Source organism: Rhipicephalus microplus, chromosome X (genome assembly GCF_043290135.1).
Source record: "Rhipicephalus microplus isolate Deutch F79 chromosome X, USDA_Rmic, whole genome shotgun sequence".
Taxonomy (NCBI): domain Eukaryota; kingdom Metazoa; phylum Arthropoda; class Arachnida; order Ixodida; family Ixodidae; genus Rhipicephalus; species Rhipicephalus microplus.
The window spans coordinates 126838796-126856295 of record NC_134710.1 but is presented as its reverse complement, the minus strand read 5'-3'; the positions used below and the strand labels follow the sequence as shown (position 1 = coordinate 126856295).

The 17500-nt window shown below is 44.7% G+C and overlaps 1 protein-coding gene across 1 annotated transcript in view; it reads right to left on the bottom strand.

Moving 5' to 3' along the window:
- Positions 1 to 1265: 1265 nt before the first annotated feature.
- The window catches only part of LOC119176827 (dnaJ homolog subfamily A member 2), a 55015-nt gene continuing 38780 nt past the window's right edge, over positions 1266 to 17500 (bottom strand). The window contains exons 8-10 of the mRNA XM_075877640.1: positions 11467 to 11665; positions 2464 to 2591; positions 1266 to 1978 (exon numbers count right to left, since the gene is read on the bottom strand). Of these exons, the coding sequence (XP_075733755.1) occupies positions 1799 to 1978; positions 2464 to 2591; positions 11467 to 11665 (507 nt within the window). The 3' untranslated portion in view covers positions 1266 to 1798. The remainder of the gene's footprint in view (positions 1979 to 2463; positions 2592 to 11466; positions 11666 to 17500) is intronic.

Sequence of the window (17500 nt, the reverse complement as noted above, 5' to 3'; positions counted from 1 at the left end):
AAAGCAGTCTGGGCATGAGATTTTTATTTTTTTTCTTTTGGTTGGAAAAATGCCTTGCAGATTTCTGCAAATAGTCAATTCCATGGAATTCATCAACGGAGATTGGCTTCCCACAGAAGCATCTGCACAACGAGCTATGCTGTCACAGCTGCAAATGAGCCTTTGCAGTGTTCAAATCCAGAGTTTGATACGCACTTTGCATCAAAGAGCCAATCAGTTGGGCTAAACATCTTGCTTTTATCTTGAAAGAGCAATATTTTGCATAATTTTCTATTGTTACATGGCACATACCGATGCAGTTGTGCACCAATTCTCCAAGACCACTAAATCGTGTGTGCTCATACTTTACAGCACTGTACATACCTGTACCTCCCACTCTTAGGAATACACTGCAACAGACTCGCTATAAACTGTAATAGCCTGATTAACCAGGCATGCACAACTGCACACATGAGGTCTAGAGAAAATAAGTTGCCAACTACAATCTTAACATACACGCATCAGTAGCAGTTTGACTTTGCAGAAAAATTAAAAATTTAAGGCTACTAGCAGTTATGCTTGCAGAATCGTGCAATTACATGGCTATTCAACTTACCATCGCAAAGGGGAACAATGCATTACCAATTGCACGTGTGCTACATTCATGAATGGAAAGTTGTACAGCGCATCATTTTAGAGTGACAAAAGATTCGCATGACCAAGAAATGGTTTGTTACTCTTTAAATCCAACATCAAGATTTCTAATAGAAAAAATTACTCTGCGGCAGTAGTCGGTCTCGTGCATTTGCTTAAATTGGAGCCCCTCAACTCTACTAAAAGAAAGAAAATTAGTCTCCCCCAGGATCTGTTGGGTGGTCTTTTATAAATACAAACAGAAACAAAAGAGAAGCTAAAATACTGACCACTGTCGATGAATATGAATCAAACAGCCAAGGCATTTGATTCATAATCACACTCACATGCTAAGAACACTAAAACAGTGGAAAAATGAGCAATGCTCAATTCCCTTAACCTTTACCAGCAGGTATTGCAAGGAAGCTCAATTGATAGAGTTTCAAGAAAACATAGAAGATGAACGATTTAATGTACCAGCAACCATTACAAAACGGCATTTCTCAAAGCAAAACTGCAGTGAAGTCTTTCGTGCAGAAACTCCACTACTGAACATTAAAGTAAGTGTTTTCTTCCAGGTTTAACTGTAAATGTGAACTACAGATACACAGCTATAACTGACACTGTACTTTCTAGTCATTCAGTTGTAAACCTTTTTGTGGCAGAGCATTTTTTATTAGGTCTTTTATTATTTCACAAGAAACGCACACGTGAGGCTGACAGCATTCAAACTTTTCATATCCCAGATACATATGAAACATACTTCAAGTCTTATTTTTTGGACAAGACCTTGCTGCATATTTGAAATCAAGAAAAGTTACATGGGAAAGATCAGAAAATGAAACCCAGAAATTTGGAAAGTCAGCATGGTACAGCTACTGGCTTACAAGAAAGGAAGCAGGCTCCAGCAGCATGTGTTCAATTAATGCACGTACATTGGCTACAAGAGTACAGAAAAAAAAAAAGCTCAACACTAACGAGAAAACAAGAAAGCTATGTGGAATAAGCTATACTCCGCCAACATGAACAGCAGAAGCAAAGCAACTGGGAATCTTGCTCTCCGATTCCAGTGCAGAGTCCACCATCCACGAGAAAGCTTCCCTAAGCCCACCCATTCCTCGAACTTTCTCAAAGGACACTCTGCTACTCTGTCCATGCTTACTGGGCTGAACTTTCTGGTCTGCAACTACTGGTGTGCACATTCCACGCTGCCTCGTGGCTGCTGCTCGTCCTCATGGTATGCCTCTTGGCGCCGATTCTGGCTGCTGGGATCATAATCGAGAAGATCCACTACGTCCACAGAGTCCCCAACAGACCATTGCTCGAAGTCATCACTCCGCTGTTCACCCAGGAAGACCTCAATTGCCTGCCAATTGAATAACCTGGCTTTGCTGACAAGATCCCCAACAAACCCTCAAACTACGTATTACACAGCAAACAAATTGAAATAGCAAAAGCAGAATAGCACCATTCTTCATTTACAATGCAATTGAACAGACTCTAGGCATATGGTACAATTTACATGACGTTTCTTGTCTATGCACCAGAAGGACTCAATAACACTGAACATTGAATTCACATAAAGTTTGTGCGTACTACAAGTGTTGTAAGCCATTAGTCATAGAAGAAAACAGCCAGAAGAATAAATTTCTCATTCTATAAAGACAAATTATACTTTTTCTTTTAATCACCAAAGGAGGCGTCAGTTCTACATCAAAAAGCATTGGGTACGAGTTAGAGTTGAGTAAATACAGTATGTATTTATTCATTTATCTATCAGACAGCACCAGAAAGTTGCCATATGAGAAAGAGTCAGCAGAAAATTATGCCATATAATTTCTAATAGCTTACCTGAAGGGCTTCTCTACCAGCGAAGTGATTCTCAGGAAACTCTACATCAAACTTTATGTAGAGGTTTCCTTTCTCAAGAGGATTCCGATAAATGGGCATCCCTTCTCCTCGGACACCCTTTATAGATCCTGCACAAGGCAAATTCAATCAAAGCAACTCTTGCCAGTACACTCCTGTTAGCAAGGAACTACCCGTTAGCGAGGAACTACTATGCATTTCATATCTTAACTATAGTACATTAAAAGCTCACCAATCCGAACTTAAATGCATCAGAAAAATGCCAGCATTGACCAAATCACTAACTGTTGGGTTTGGAGTGTTTAACGTCCCAGAGAACACTTTGTTGGGCGAGCTGCTAATTTATTTTAAGGAGCGATAAAAATACTATCGCAAGACAGGATACAGAACAGAGTGCCACTAGCAACTGATTTATTCACATACATATGTATCCTTTCAAGTGCTTGTGCAGAAATTTAGTTGGGCAACGAATGCTAAATAAACTTTTCCTCAGATTTATACGGTAGTATGGTAGTGTCACTAACACACATGCCCCCCCCCCCTTTTTTTTCCAGATATAAAATGCTTTCATCAGTTCTCTGGCTGTTTTATCTTTGCTTCTGGCTATAATCCACACATCAGAAAAGCGTGGGCCACAAGTCTTCCGACAACGGTGTACAGTGCATCGTCACCTGGCCAGGTGGAAACTGGGTACGTTACGTGATGACTGCTGACACGGTGTACGGTGCCTCAGTGAATTCTGTGACTTATCAGTGTCTCCGAGCACCATCTCAAACAGTGAACGACTTCATTGGTGCAGATGACTTAGCTGTTTCCGACTGCATCGATGCAAAGATAACGGCTCCCAGTGCCAGTGCCGTGGAAGTGTACCCGTGAGGTTATGAATATGCCAAGGCCTTTACTGCCGGCGCTAACCAGCCTTTTGCCGCGCTTCAAAGCTTGCATCGACATTTTGCGTCAAGCAATGCTGCTGTGGCCGAAGGAGCTGAATTCACTTATTTGAAAAGGTTCAATAATATTGAGGATGACAACCTTTACAGTGCGCAAGAAACAAGAGAAGTTTACGGGCTATTTCATCACGGTAACTTGCTGTTCACACCTTGTTCATTATACTGTGAGCGAATGATTATGTTAGCTCTTGTGCACCTTAATTTTTCACTAAGTAAGGCATTGTTGATAATATTGTCGTTTTAGATGTCATACAATGAGTTTTCACTCTGATGTAAATAGTTATTTGACTTTAGTGTTCCTTTAATTTAGGCCTTAAATGTGCATATGTTGTATTCCGAATTATCAATATATCTATCAATATATCGAATTATTTCACGATCCCCCTACGAGTTCGATATATCTGAAATCGACTGTACATACAAAGAACGGCGTCAAAAAGTTCATGCCAAAGGTTACTGCAAGTCTTCATGCTGCCGCCTAATTCTACATTTTCCCCCTCACTGCAGTTCTGCCTATGAAGACATGCCTTAGAAGTAAGCAACCTCACTTGCAATGTCTGAAATGAGCATCGAGTGCTCGCTGCAGTCTATATCTACATCTTTGGCACAAGTTAACTGCAGCAAGGAATGCACCCCTCTCACGCGCTTTAGAATGCCCGTTTTGACTTCTTTTCTGCCTCATATGCACCATATTTTTATCGCAACCATGCCTAAAGTGTTCGTTGTAGAAGTAGAAGGCTTCGACAACTTCACTACTATATGTGGACTGTTTCAAAGGGTAGCATAGGGAAATTGTAAGCGCACCGATATATGGTCATAACGAATAGTTATACAGTCGACTCTCGTTATTTCAAACTCGAAGAGACTGCTGAATTTCATTTGAATTATCAATAAGTTTGAATTATCAGAAGTTCTTAGATAGATGACTCTTGGTGAGGTGACAGCACATTATGATTAGGCATTGATTTTATCACATTAAAAATTTTTTTAGTGTTTTTAAGCTCTAACTGCATGCAGTGAACAGAAAGCAGAGGTGTAAATACCAAAAGCTTATGGCCATTTACTGCTGATCAGACTTCTTAAAATCGTGAATTGCCAACTGCTTCATTGCTGTAGCAGCACAAAGCTCTCTATACCAGTTGAGAAGCATCGCAGTTTACCATGCGTGTGCTTCGTTTCAAACATTTGCTTACTTGCAAAGTCTTTTTCCTTAAGGGCCTCAGGTGCCTATTTTTCATTTTTAGACCTGTTAAGATTATATATCATAGCTGCCAAGTTCAAGGATTCTGAATCCGGAAGATTTCCGCAGCGGGGAGAGGGGGGGCTGAATTATTTGCTCCTATTTTTTTCGGCACAAAAAAAAAAACCAAGCACCAAAAAACCAACCAACAAACAAACAAAAAGCATTGCAAAAAACAAGAGGGGTGGGGGTGGAAGGTTTCAATCGCAAGCGCAAACATCAGCGTTGCGGTCTGCTTGGAGTGGCCGAACACACGAAGGTAGGTTTCCCTCTAAGGTGAGAGTCTCAAAGGATCAACACAACTAGCAGAATTTATTTCCTTCAAAACAGCTTGTATATGTCTTACTGGGACACACGTGAACGAACCGAACGATGCCACAAAAGTGCGGGTCCAAGCTTTGCTCTCTACTAGATTCTAGTGACAGGAACGCCAAAACGCATCTGGCCCCTTTGTTATTGACAGTCTAGGCTGGTTTTTTGCCGTCACCGCCACCGCCGTCATTCACCGTATATATATACTTATCTATATATATATATATATTCACTCTAGAAAGGGAAAAAAAAGCCGCCCGCGCTCAGTGCCCAGCTCTTCGCAATGCACGATGTGCGCTTATCTCTGACGAGTACTTTGCCCTGCAGAGATGGGGGGGGGTATGCTTGTGCATGCGTGCTTATCTTTCGGTGCAGAGCATCGTGTGCCTTCGGCTTCCACTGGAACGATTGCGTTAGCTGCCGGGCCCACAAAGGTATCTTCGGTCTATGCACAGGGCCCGTTTCCGAAAAGAGCGCGCTTTTCATACACAGCAGGGTATAACTGGAACACTTGTTTGCACTCATCCGCACCCGAGATCATGTTTCGAGCATCGCTTTTTTTTTTTTGTTTAAACAGCGCGTTACGTGTCGAACGGTTTGCTCTCATCTTGAGTGTATTGTTTTCGTGCGTCATTTGTCCGTGAGCAGCGCGCTGCGTGTTTCTATCTGCTCGCCGTTCTCAGTGTGACATTCCATGTTGTTGCCGTCGCATTCATTGCTTAGCCCTTGCGGCGAAACTGACTTTTTTAACGTATTGACTGCCTTTAGTATACCGCTGCGTGCCCTCGGGGCTCGTAGATCACTATCGCGCCGCCGCGGCCGCGATGTTCTGCGGGGCGGTTGGGGCAAATGGTTGTTCCTTTTTTTCCATCCCCGTGGGCTTGCTTGACTGCGCACAGACCTTCAAAACAAAGTCGTTTTATGCCCTCTACGATCACATCTGCTGCGGTTTTGTCCGCAGGGTTTGCGGAAAGCAGCGTTGCTTTGACTGGTTGAGTGTTGGACGCACGCACTTTCGGGACTGTCAGTTACGTCGTATCCCTTTCACCTTGTCCGCCGCTAACGGCGGACAAGGTGAAAGTGGCTTCACTTGCCTTCAGTTAGCTTCGATGACCGAGTATTACAGATAAAGGGGGCCCCTTCACTTAAGGGGGCCCCTTACTCACACTTAGCGATGCACTGCAAGGAATGCACATGCCAACCGAAATTTTACGACACACGAATAATTGACAGGCACAACAAGCGGACGACGAGAGAAATAATGGAAGCGTATAGAATAAGGAAAGGAGGGGACAGTTGCGTCAGCCAAACGTCAGTTCTACTAACAGGTGCGGAATTAGCTTTTTTGGACGTCGCATAACACAGTGTTTTTATCTGTTAGGTTTTTTTTTTTCTTTTCTTAGTTCTTGGTACGTGTTTGTATCCGGTTGTGGGCGCGTGCATATTTTGTAATATCACGTTTTTGATGATGACAGGGGAAGTTGGGAGTGACGTACGTGCGTGTGATGTATTTATTAGTGTTCGCTTCGAAATAAAAATTTCAGTTGCTAATAAGCGCTTGTCTGTGTCCTCTCTGAGTGTGTGTAGTTTTTGCGCTCGTCTCATCATGAACCATTACCAACACGCCCAACTGGCAGTCATCGATTACAGATAAGTTGGCGTAGTTTTTGAGATAGCTTGCCACTTCGAACGCGCCTAGGCCTAACTACAAGATCAATGTAAACAAATCGGCAACGTAGAGGTTTTCGCGTTCAGTGCGTGTTTGAACTTCTAACAATGCTTTGCGCAGTAGCATAGGCACACATTCTCGTTTTCTATTCATTTTCACTGTTTAACTTTTTAACCATCTAATAGGTGGCGCCACCATCCCATCTGGGCACGTAAACCACGTATGCGCTATTTTGCTAAACTATAAGACGCTGCCCACAACGAACGTTTGCTGCACGGTAATGCCATTCCCTTAACTTATGCTATCACGCTAACGCTAAACTATAACTGTCTGATAATGCCAACAAATAGCCTCTCGGACCGATACCATACTGGCCTAGCACGAAAAGAACAAAAAGGATTTGCATCCGAAAAAGCATCGTTCCGAAATTGCACCCAGCAGCAGCGGGTAGAAAACTAAGTGATTGAGCTTTAGCTTCAAGTTTTCTGCGGCTCAGTAGCAAGCCAGTGGCTAAAGCAGGGCAGTCTCGTTGCCATCGCTATTGAGCAATGACGGCCCCCATGCTTAGTAAACAGCGGCGTTTCTGGTGGTGCCAACGGGCATTTTAGTTCGTAGAAAATTTTATGTTCTGAAAATGCCTCGTAACATTCAAGATTGTGTTTATTGCATGGGATTAAATATCTGAGCTGCAAATTGCATCATTGAATTTCGTTAAATCGAAACCGCAGAAAAAAAAGTGTTCTTTGTGGCAAGAATAATTATGCATCAACTCCTCTGGGCCATTGACGGGGTATCGCGACTGCCATTGTAGCAGAAATTATGAACCGGCGTTCGTTGTAGTGGGATTAGATTGCACTACTACAGAAACATGCACGAAGCATGCGACCACTAGATGCACATTCAGAACTAGACAAACAATACAGCAAAATCTCGATGACATGATCATGCTTAATCTGAATTTAGTGATGATACGGACTTCAAGTTATTTCAAATGAACTACGCTCTACAGTCAAGTACAGATATATTGAACCAACATGTATCAAATTTTCGGGTATATTGAACGGTATTTTTACCCGCCTTCGAATATATCAAACGCTGCACGAGCTGGAAGGTGGGCTTTAACACTCGCCGCGCCCCGCGATCTTTGCAACAGCGCGGCACCACGCCTCCGCCAAAACCCGAGACGCTCCATGAAAAGTGAAGGCGAGGGCTGGAACTCCACAGTCCAATTTGTGGAACGGCGTTTTTTCATTCCTTTTCTCTCTCTCTCTTATGCTTTCTTTGCGTACCCGTCAGCTCGGAGAGCAGGAACGAAGAAGCCAACGTCTTCCGCCTTTCGCTTTTTTTAATTTCTTGTTGCTGTTTTGAGTGTTTTTGATCAGCCAACCACAGCTCTCGGCTTTTGCTGTTGCACGCGGACGCAGCCATCGTCTACGTACCATTGCATGTGCAGAATCCTCTTTTGCGTGAGTGGTGTGCAAAGCAGCTGTGGACTCCTTGAATTGTCAAATTCTTGTGTAGCAATGGCCAGCGTCAAGAAGCGCAAGACCCTTGACTTGCGCGGCGAAGTTGAAGGCTACTTGGTGTGTTGAGGCGGGCAAGAAATGATCAAATGTCGCGGACGACTTCAGGATACCACGGAGCACTCCGAGTACCTTGCTGAAGAACAAAGCAGATATCAAGGCAAAGGCAGCGGAGCAGTGAATGCCGAGAGTCTGTCATGTGAGCAGAAATGTAGAAAAGGCACTTTATGCCTGGTTTTTAGAAGTGTGCGCGAAGAACATTCCGGTGTACGGCCCGATTCTGATGGCCAAGGCACAATGGTTTGCCACTGCACTCGGTGAAGACTACTTCGCCGACAACAGCGGGTGGTTTCACCGGTTTAAGCAGCGCTACAGCATCGCTGGCACTACCATTCATGGCGAAAGCGAAGCTGTCGGCAGCTAGTGCATCCAGCAGTGGATGACAAAGTAGCCGAAAATCGCCATGAAATTTTCTCACGTGGACAATGCCTGGAGAGACGTGAAGACGGACACAGTGATCAACTGCTTCTGCCAGGCAGGCTTCGAGACGGTAAAACTTGCGGAAACTGGTGAAAACAGCGAGGACAAGCGCATAGACGACGCATTTCGCAAGTTGTCACTCTTCCCGGCAGCAGTTCTACACGAAGTGTCTGCGGACGATTTCGTGGAAGCGGAGTGCAATGTCCAGGCCGTTGCGAGCCTCGCCGACGAGGACATAGTAGCTGCGGTCGCAGGGACCCAGGATGCCCAGGCCGACAGCTCATGTGACGAGGAGGATCGTCTGGAAGAGGCGCTGGCTACACGCGTGCACTCCGCCGCTCAAGTGGCAGCAGCGTTCGGTGTCATTCGCGATTGTATCGGCCACATGGAAGGAACCGGGCTGTCGCACCTTGACAGTCTTGATAAGATCGAGACTAGTGTCTTCAACTTCATTTTAAAAAAAAGCAGGCCAAGATCACCCCAAAAGTCACCCCAATTTCCCTCGCTTCACCACCTTAGTAACCAAAAACCATGCCACAAGGCAAACGTGCAAAAATCAGTCAGAGATCAATTTTCCTGCCACGCGACGGCAGATCGCCTTTCCGCAAGGCTTCGGCTGCACTAGTTCTCAAAGCACGTGATGTAAACAACCAGCCACAAATTCAACATGGTAGCAAAGGCGTTGGCTCGCATTGGCGCATCTGCCAACTACCTTTGCAGCATGACCAACCTCACGGCTTTGACAAGAAGGCGTTCATCCGGAGCCTGGTTTCGATTACAATCACCAAGAATAGTGGAAGTAGAACGTGCAGTAACAGCGAATCGGCATGCCCCAACATGTCTCACTTTTGCATAACCAGCTGAATCCGCCACCACCGCTTGGCTGGCGTATCTCCCAAATCAACATTTGAAAAGGTGCAAACTGTTTTCAGTGCTTAGCATACATACACAACTAGGACTTGGTACAAATTTTAATGTTCAGAAAATGGGCAAAGTAGACTGAACTCTCAAAGTGACGAAGGTCGCAGCATGCACAAGTGGCAGAACGAATGTGAATGCTTTAGACACTCGCAGAAGCGTTTTTCGGCTGCTCTGACGTTTGTTTTTACTTTGATTCTCGAGTGCAATACTCCAGGACTTATTCTTTTGTGTTGACTTTGCAGCACAGTTTTCCAGCTACTTAGGCGAGAAAGCGAGTAAATTTCTGGCAAGTTTTGTAGCTTTTGCTCACTTTGAGGCCCAGTGTGAACGCGCCTTAAGCACCAGCAGCATGAGTGAGGAAACCATGGTACAGTTTTATTCTTTCAAGGTGGCTTTGTTGAGAGAGAGTGCAGCCAGGAATGTTTTCAAAAGACCATCATGAACTTTTTCAGCAACTAGTAGCTGACTGACTAATAATGTTCTTGTTAACCTTCATAACCAGGTTTACCTTGTTTTGGTTCATATGGATTCGGGATAATACGAATATTATGTGTGCTCTTTAAGATTTGCATCATCGCTATTGTACTGTAAAATAAAGCATCACCAATATTAAAAATTTTTGTTAAATGAAGATTTGTGCTGCAATTATTAACTTTGTTATAACTACAAATGCTACAGCTCAAGCACACAAGCACTTGTAAATTGGCATGCATCCAGCAGCACCATCACATGGCCTTTACTTGTGGCTGGAGCACATAATACCTTATTTACTCGATTCTATCGCCCCCTCGATTGTAACGCGCACCTGGTTTTCTTGTTGGCCCGCACGATCACGCCACTCTGGAAAACGACTCTTTTTGGGAGCGTCTTCCGTTTAAATATGAGGTACAGGGGAAGCTTGTGCCCATCTGACGTGCAACAGAGCATTGCCGTCACTAGTTTTATCGTGGCCCGATGTCAGCACGTGAACTTGCTTCGCCCCCTTCTAATCGACGGTTGCGGTGCCAGGCATGTCGAAGTAAAGAGGTGTCTGATCGGCATTCCCGATTTGCCCAAGCAGGTAGCCGTTGTTGTGTCGCAAGTTTAGGACGAATCTTTGAAAACTGAAACTTTTCATCGTACTCCTCTGGAAACTTTTCGCATATGCCCGTTCACACCTTCGTAGGGAAAAGCCTTTCCTCTTCATACAGTTAGTTAGCCAGCACTTGCTCGCTTTAAACTGGCTCCGCATTAGCCCTTTTTCTAAGGCTAACTGCATAGCCCGCACTTGGAGCAGTTCTGTCGTCACGGGCCGCTGTGCCGCTCACTGCTCAAGCACATACTCGCCGAGCAGCTCTTCAATTTGCGGAAACCGACCCTGCTGTGGTCCAGTGAAGCCTTTGCGTGAAGCTTTGCTGTCGACAATCTTCTGCTTTTGTTTCCACCAGTCCCGCACGCATGTTTCGGGAACTCCGAACGACCGCGATGGGGCCCGATTTCCGTGCATTTCTGCATACGCGATGACTTCTTTTAAAAGCGGCATCGTGGTGCACTCGTCGAGTTTTTGGAGTCTTCCCTTCCATGCCGTCGATTCTAATGTACTACAAGATGACGAACTCCTCAGCACACATACGAAGTGCCGCACATGGGAAACACATAGGCAGAAATGGCCGACGCGCCATGCCGACGCACGTAGGGGGCAGCCATTTAGGAAATGGCGATGGCAATAGAATGACCGTATTCATTTTTTTTTCGTACTCGATTCTAATGCGCATGCGATTTATAACTCGCTTAACCGGAAAAAAGGTGAGCGTTAGATTCGAGTAATTACGGTACCTGTTTAGGGTTTTTATGGCTATTACTTGTTATACAAGTTAAGCATCAAAACAGCACACAAAATAATGTACTCACGAGGTTTGATCACCATTCCTGGTACTTCCCTGATGACGAGGTCCCGGCCATCTAGATGCTTCAAGACCATTTCAAATCCACAGAGCGCTTCTGTCAAAGACACTGTGTGGGTCATGTAGAGGTTGCAACCATCTCGATGGAAAACTTCATGCGGCTTGGTCTGCAACACTATGACAACGTCTCCAGGTTCCATTCCTGGCTGTTGCACAAAAAGAAAAAAAAAAAGTTAACTCATTGGGTGTGCACGATGCCACCATGCACACAAATTTTTTTAACTGTGAAAGTGAACACATCTGGTAGTATAGTACTGTACGAGAAATCCGATACAAACCTACAATTTATGGCAAAACCTGTGCGAGAGTTTACAAAGTACGTTCCTCCGAGGACTTCCCTCAAACTACTGTCTGTAGAACACCGTACGCAAACACCCAAACCAAAACTGCTTGAACATTCAGATCATGATAACACCAACGCATATTGTTCTCTCCTCGTGGCCTCCGTGACAAGCTATAGCAATGCGCCGTAGCCAAACGCGGAAGCCACGCTATCTTACTATTTTTTTTTAATTGCAAATGACATCGTTAGAAAAATTTCAGGCTAGATTCGTAAAATCTTAAGCACAGTCAAAATTCGTACAGTTTACGGGGAAATCGGAAGAGCTGGCAGGTATGCATTTGCCTCCCTCCATCTCTCTATCTCTTACAAGCATATTCACTGCACTATTCAGAGGCATGAGAAGGCCTGTCGCACTAACTGTTCCCTTCAATCTCTTAAGTGCGTGTTGCAAAGCACACTTGTTTGATTTCGGAAGTTTAGATCTTGCCATCCATCTGTCGCGCTGTTTCCCGTTTCCTCGCGATGCGGCAAAAAAAAAAATTAGGTTGCTTAGCCTTTTGCAATTTACATACCTGTACGCTGTTTAGAAAAAGCTTTGTTGCACTTCACTCGTCTTCATTGGTTCAAGGCACTATCTTCTGCAAGCTGTCCCTGCACCACACGCGCACTCCATAAAAGCGTTTCGTGGCTTTCTTTTTTCGCTATTGTTTAACCACAACAGTGGTATCTGCTATGATCTCCAGCCACGCCCAGAAGCGTGCACTAACGACACCATTGATATTGCACCACACTACCACCAAAGCATCTAAAACAAATTGTCGTTTAACCACAACAGTGGTATCTGCTATGATCTCCAGGCACGCCCAGAAGCGTGCACTAACGACACCATTGATATTGCACCACACTACCACCAAAGCATCCAAAACAAACTGTCGATAAGATCAAACAAAAGATGGCTGCCATCTCGCTGTTCACATGAGAAGTTACTGTTGAAAAATGTAGCCTAAATCTTTGGTTCCTTGAAGTATGCACGAATAAAAGCATGAACAACAAACAAAACCGAAGCGAGAATCAGGGGTGCTACCATGTTGCGGAAATCGTAACAATCTTTTCCGGGCAACAAGAGTTTTTTTCTGGTTTTTCAAAAACTTGCGAGGCAATGGCGATGAATAGCCCTTGGCGACAGCCACAGTGACAGCAAACCCTGTCGTCGTCGCTCGAAAATCACGGGCATTTGAGTGGGCCTTAAGTGTCGTATTCGCAGAAAGCAGCAGTCGGTTTGCACGGAATGTTTTCAGACATTCACTCGCTGTGTGCTTATCAGCAGAGATTTCTACACTTGTACCGTTCATGAGCCCCGCTGTGGCGCATGAATAATAAAAAAAAGACAAGGGATGTGCCACGCGCTGATAGAAATAATAATTTAGCCCGCGGCAGCGGCGAAGAGGGGGGGGGGGGGGTTGAGTTTTGGTAGCCGCAAAAGGTTTTAATAAATTAAGAAAGAAAACGAAAGATCCAACGGGCAAGGAGGCACCAGGTGTCTGCTAGCGGGACTGCTGGGGACGAATGTTGGAGGTGCGTTTCTTACGCAGAAGAAAAAAAAATCGAGATCTTGACGACTCGGGTTGGAGCGCACTTATTTTGCAACTGTGTTCATTACAGGACTATATACGGTATACCGCAAAAGCCTGTATATAGCCCTTTTTGTTTTTCTAGATTTTAGGGTACGAAATTTCGGGCTCGTACTATATGCGGGTGGTCCCAAGAATTTTTGGCCAAAACTCAGTTTTGGTTTCATCATTATCGGGTGCTTGCGCGCTTCTGTGCTAGGTAGTGTTAGCAACGATAGCAGGCATGTGTCTTACATACGTGTCTTACGATAGCACGCGTGCGTCTCACAGGCACACGCATGCAACAGTGGTCAGTGGCCTTTGCTTCAAATTAGTGCGCATAACGACGGCAACGATTTCACTCCTGTAATTTTGCCCCATGTCAGCATCGTGCAGGCAGTACTCGGGTGCCTTAAAAAAAAAAAAAAAGTCATAATTGCTACCAATACCATTGGCAACTGTGCTGCGGAACAGCAGTTTGGAGTCAACGAGTGGAGTATTTGCGGTTGGCAGAAGCAGACGGTCGCCCTCTTTGCTTGCAGCAGAAAGCGAATCCGTGGACCAAAAAATGAAGCATTTCCCGACATGGACAAGAGAACTCAAACTGTGTGGGAGCAGCGAGCTGCACATCTTGCTGTTAACATCGAGCTGCTAAAAGCGAAGGCAAGGGAGATCGCCCGAGACAAAGGCATTCAGCCAGAGGATTTTAAAGCAAGGAAGCATTGGGCGTCTCTTCATGCACAGCACTGGGTTCTCGCTACATCGGCGTACGTCGATCTCGCAAAAGCTACTAAAAAGCTACGAAAAGGACCTTGTGAAGTTTCAAAAGTATGTAATTACGCTGCAAAAGGCTGTCCCATTTCAGCTGGGCCAGATCAGCAATGGGGATCAAACGCCGGTCTACCTGAATATGCCCTCGGCGCTGACAGTCCATCAGAGAGGCAAGTTATCGTGCGATCGACAGGGAACGAAAAAACGCGGGAGACTAATGTCCTGCACTGCACACAGTTGCAAGCTAATACCCTATGTGGTGTTCAAACAAAAAACGCAGTCGAAAAAAAAAAAAATTTCCAAAGTTCCCAAAAAATGTCGTCGTCCCCTGCCAGGACAAGGGGTGGATGGACGAATCGCTAGTTCTTGACTGGACAAAGTCCATGTGGCGTCGACAGCCCGCAGCACTGCTGGAGCTCCCTTCAATGCTTGTGCTTGATGGGTTATAGTACCACCTGTCCGATTCCGTAAAGTGACTGCTGCGCAACTCCCACAGTGAGCTCCCAGGATGACACCACAGCTGCAACTGCTTGATGTGTGCCTTAAAAGCCATTTAAGGACCATGTCAAGCGCCTGTACGCAGAGTGAATGAGGTCCAGAAAACCAATGACCCCTGCCGGACAGCTGAAGCGGGCCTCGCCAGCGATTCTGTGCTCGTGGATAGTCGAGGCTTGGGCCTGCATCTCAGAGGCGCTCGTTCGCCGCGTGTTGAGAATGTGCTCCATCTCGAACATGCTTGATGTACTGTGGGAGAACATTTCTGACAAGGGAGCTTCGGAAGTGTGCGTTCGACGACAACGATGGATGAAGTGTGTCAATGAATTGCAGTTTCCCGTTTTACTCTGGCCATGTTCGGGTGAAAACTTTTACACCCCGGACTATATGCGTGTCAGAGCTATATGCGCACTTTTATGGTATATTATTGAACATTGTTTCAGATGCATTCACGAAACATTCGCGTAATTTGCGCAAATTATGAGAGCAAATATGGTATGTAAGATACAAGCTTAGGCATGTGCATGTTGATAAATTCGCTCTTTTTCCTAGTACTACCCCTGGCATTAATAAACCATGACAGCTCACTTTTTTTTCACCTGCTGGAATTGACATGGGTTTGAAATAGTACAGGGGTGGAACAGAGTACATGTGTTTGGGGGCAGTCCAGCGAGCAGGAAATGTGCTTTTTGTAGCAAGCTTGGAGCTGCCAGAAAATTCAGAGCAGATGTAGCCCTGTTCAAAGCACTTGTGAAGCAAAATTTGCTGCCCTTTTCAAACACTCCGCTAAATTGTGCAATAGCCTCAAGGGTGCGAATGCGGTTGAAGAGATCAAACGAAACGGCCGGCCTCTCTCCCTGGTGCTCGGAGGGTGCATGGGATAATACCAGATACCCCCGCCCAAGAAGCCTGTAGTCGAAGCAGAGAAGAGCATGAAAAAAAAAAAAAAAAGGGCGGGGTGGTGCTCTAGCAACAACTGTGAACTGTGCTGCTTCTAAGGGCGTGGTCGCGATATCTGGCGCACAGGCTATCTCGGCAGTCATCAGCGAGCGGCCCGCATACACTTCTGTGTCCTGAACACATATTGCGAAGAGACCGTGCGAAAAGTGTTGCTCTCCTTGAAGTGGCCGCAATCTCGCACACCAGCATTTTGGACAGTTGCATCACATCGTAGTTAGCTGCCAGCCTCCCTTCGTATGAAGTTACGATTTGCTGCTATCTCATTAACTGCTTCACCCTTGCGCATGCATTCTTTTTTACCTGAACATGCTAGTGACAACCGCTCAGTCGATAAACTCTAAGCACAGCGGCCAAATGGATGAGAATATGCGCACGCACTTGCTAAACAAGGACAGAAAACAGCGCTGACTTTCAAAAAAGATTTAATATCGGAATGATGTACATATACAGGCAAAAATGTATACCATTCCGATATTAAATCTTTGTTGAAAGTCGGCGCTCTTTTCTGTCGTTTTTTCGCTTCCGTAGTTACGAAGTAACTACTTCTAGGTTGCGCTGTTCCTACATTCAGTTATGTCCTACCAACATGCCCAAGTTTCCACGCTTCAGAACATTCCTACGCTGCATCGACGATGGCGCCAATCTGTTAAGGGGGCAGACTGCTCTTTGGGACCAAAAAGTGACACAAAAATTCATTTTTTAAAATTGACATATTTGGTTTCTGCAAGTATTTTTCTATCTCTCTGCAAATTTTCATGCACCAGGAAGCAGTAATTTTTTTGTAATGTGATTTTAACTGTCCAGATTCTTGGTGCTGTTAACATGCAGAACCTGCAAAAAAAATAGGGAACCGACTTTGAGGCTTCTTTATAATTTGCCAGCACCTTTGTCTAGAGCTCTCCTACTAATTTATGAGCCCCTTCATGAGGATCGCAAAACATGCACACCATGATTGTTGCTTTTTAAAGAAACTGTGTTTTCAGTTTTTTCCATTTTTCTCAAAAAAGTAAATTTGTGAATATTCAATTTTGAGGCCTCAATATCTCTGCAGCTTGGGCAGGTACAACAATAATTCTCTTTGCAGTGGAAAGCTGTATGTGTGTAGAATGCAAGTATGGGAGCAGAATTTAGAGCACATGCCTTTTTAATTAATTACTAATCAGTATTGTAACACAATTCCAACTGCTTTTGAAAATGTATAGTTCATTTTGCTGCAAAATAACCAATAAAGGCCTAAAAACAAAAACCTCTTCCATACTTTCACTCTATAGTCATTAGTCTATGTTGGCATATCCTAACTATCACTTTTAATTAGGCACTTTTTTTTCTATGGTGGCCTTAAACAATAGGGGGCAAACTTAAGTTATCTCAGAAACAAAGTGAATGACAGGAAAACTAATTAAATATTTGAAATCAGCACAAAAAACTGCATAACCATGTGCAGTTTTATCAAGATCACTGAATAAATAAACAAAAAATGTCTAAGACCAATCTGCCCCCTTAAGTGGCCATCACAAACTTGTCTGCACGCAGCAACAGCACTTTGAGCTCGTCCGATCGCTGTCGTCCAAGCTCTGCGAGTTGCTGTAACAGCATTGACATTTGCTTTGTCTTCACTAGCCACCTCCTTTTTGACATGGATTTATATTTACGTAGATGAACCATCCACATACATGCTCAAAAACGACACAAACAATATACATGTGCACCAAGTATGTACTACGTGTCCGGAGATGTCCCATTCTGAAATGCGCAATCATGCTGTCTGTGTCCCGTAATCAGTCCTTCCGGCCAGATCTTGCCACGCTCTCGATTCGAAGTCAAGAGCGGTTAGGAGCGCTTCATGTTATAGTTCAGACGCT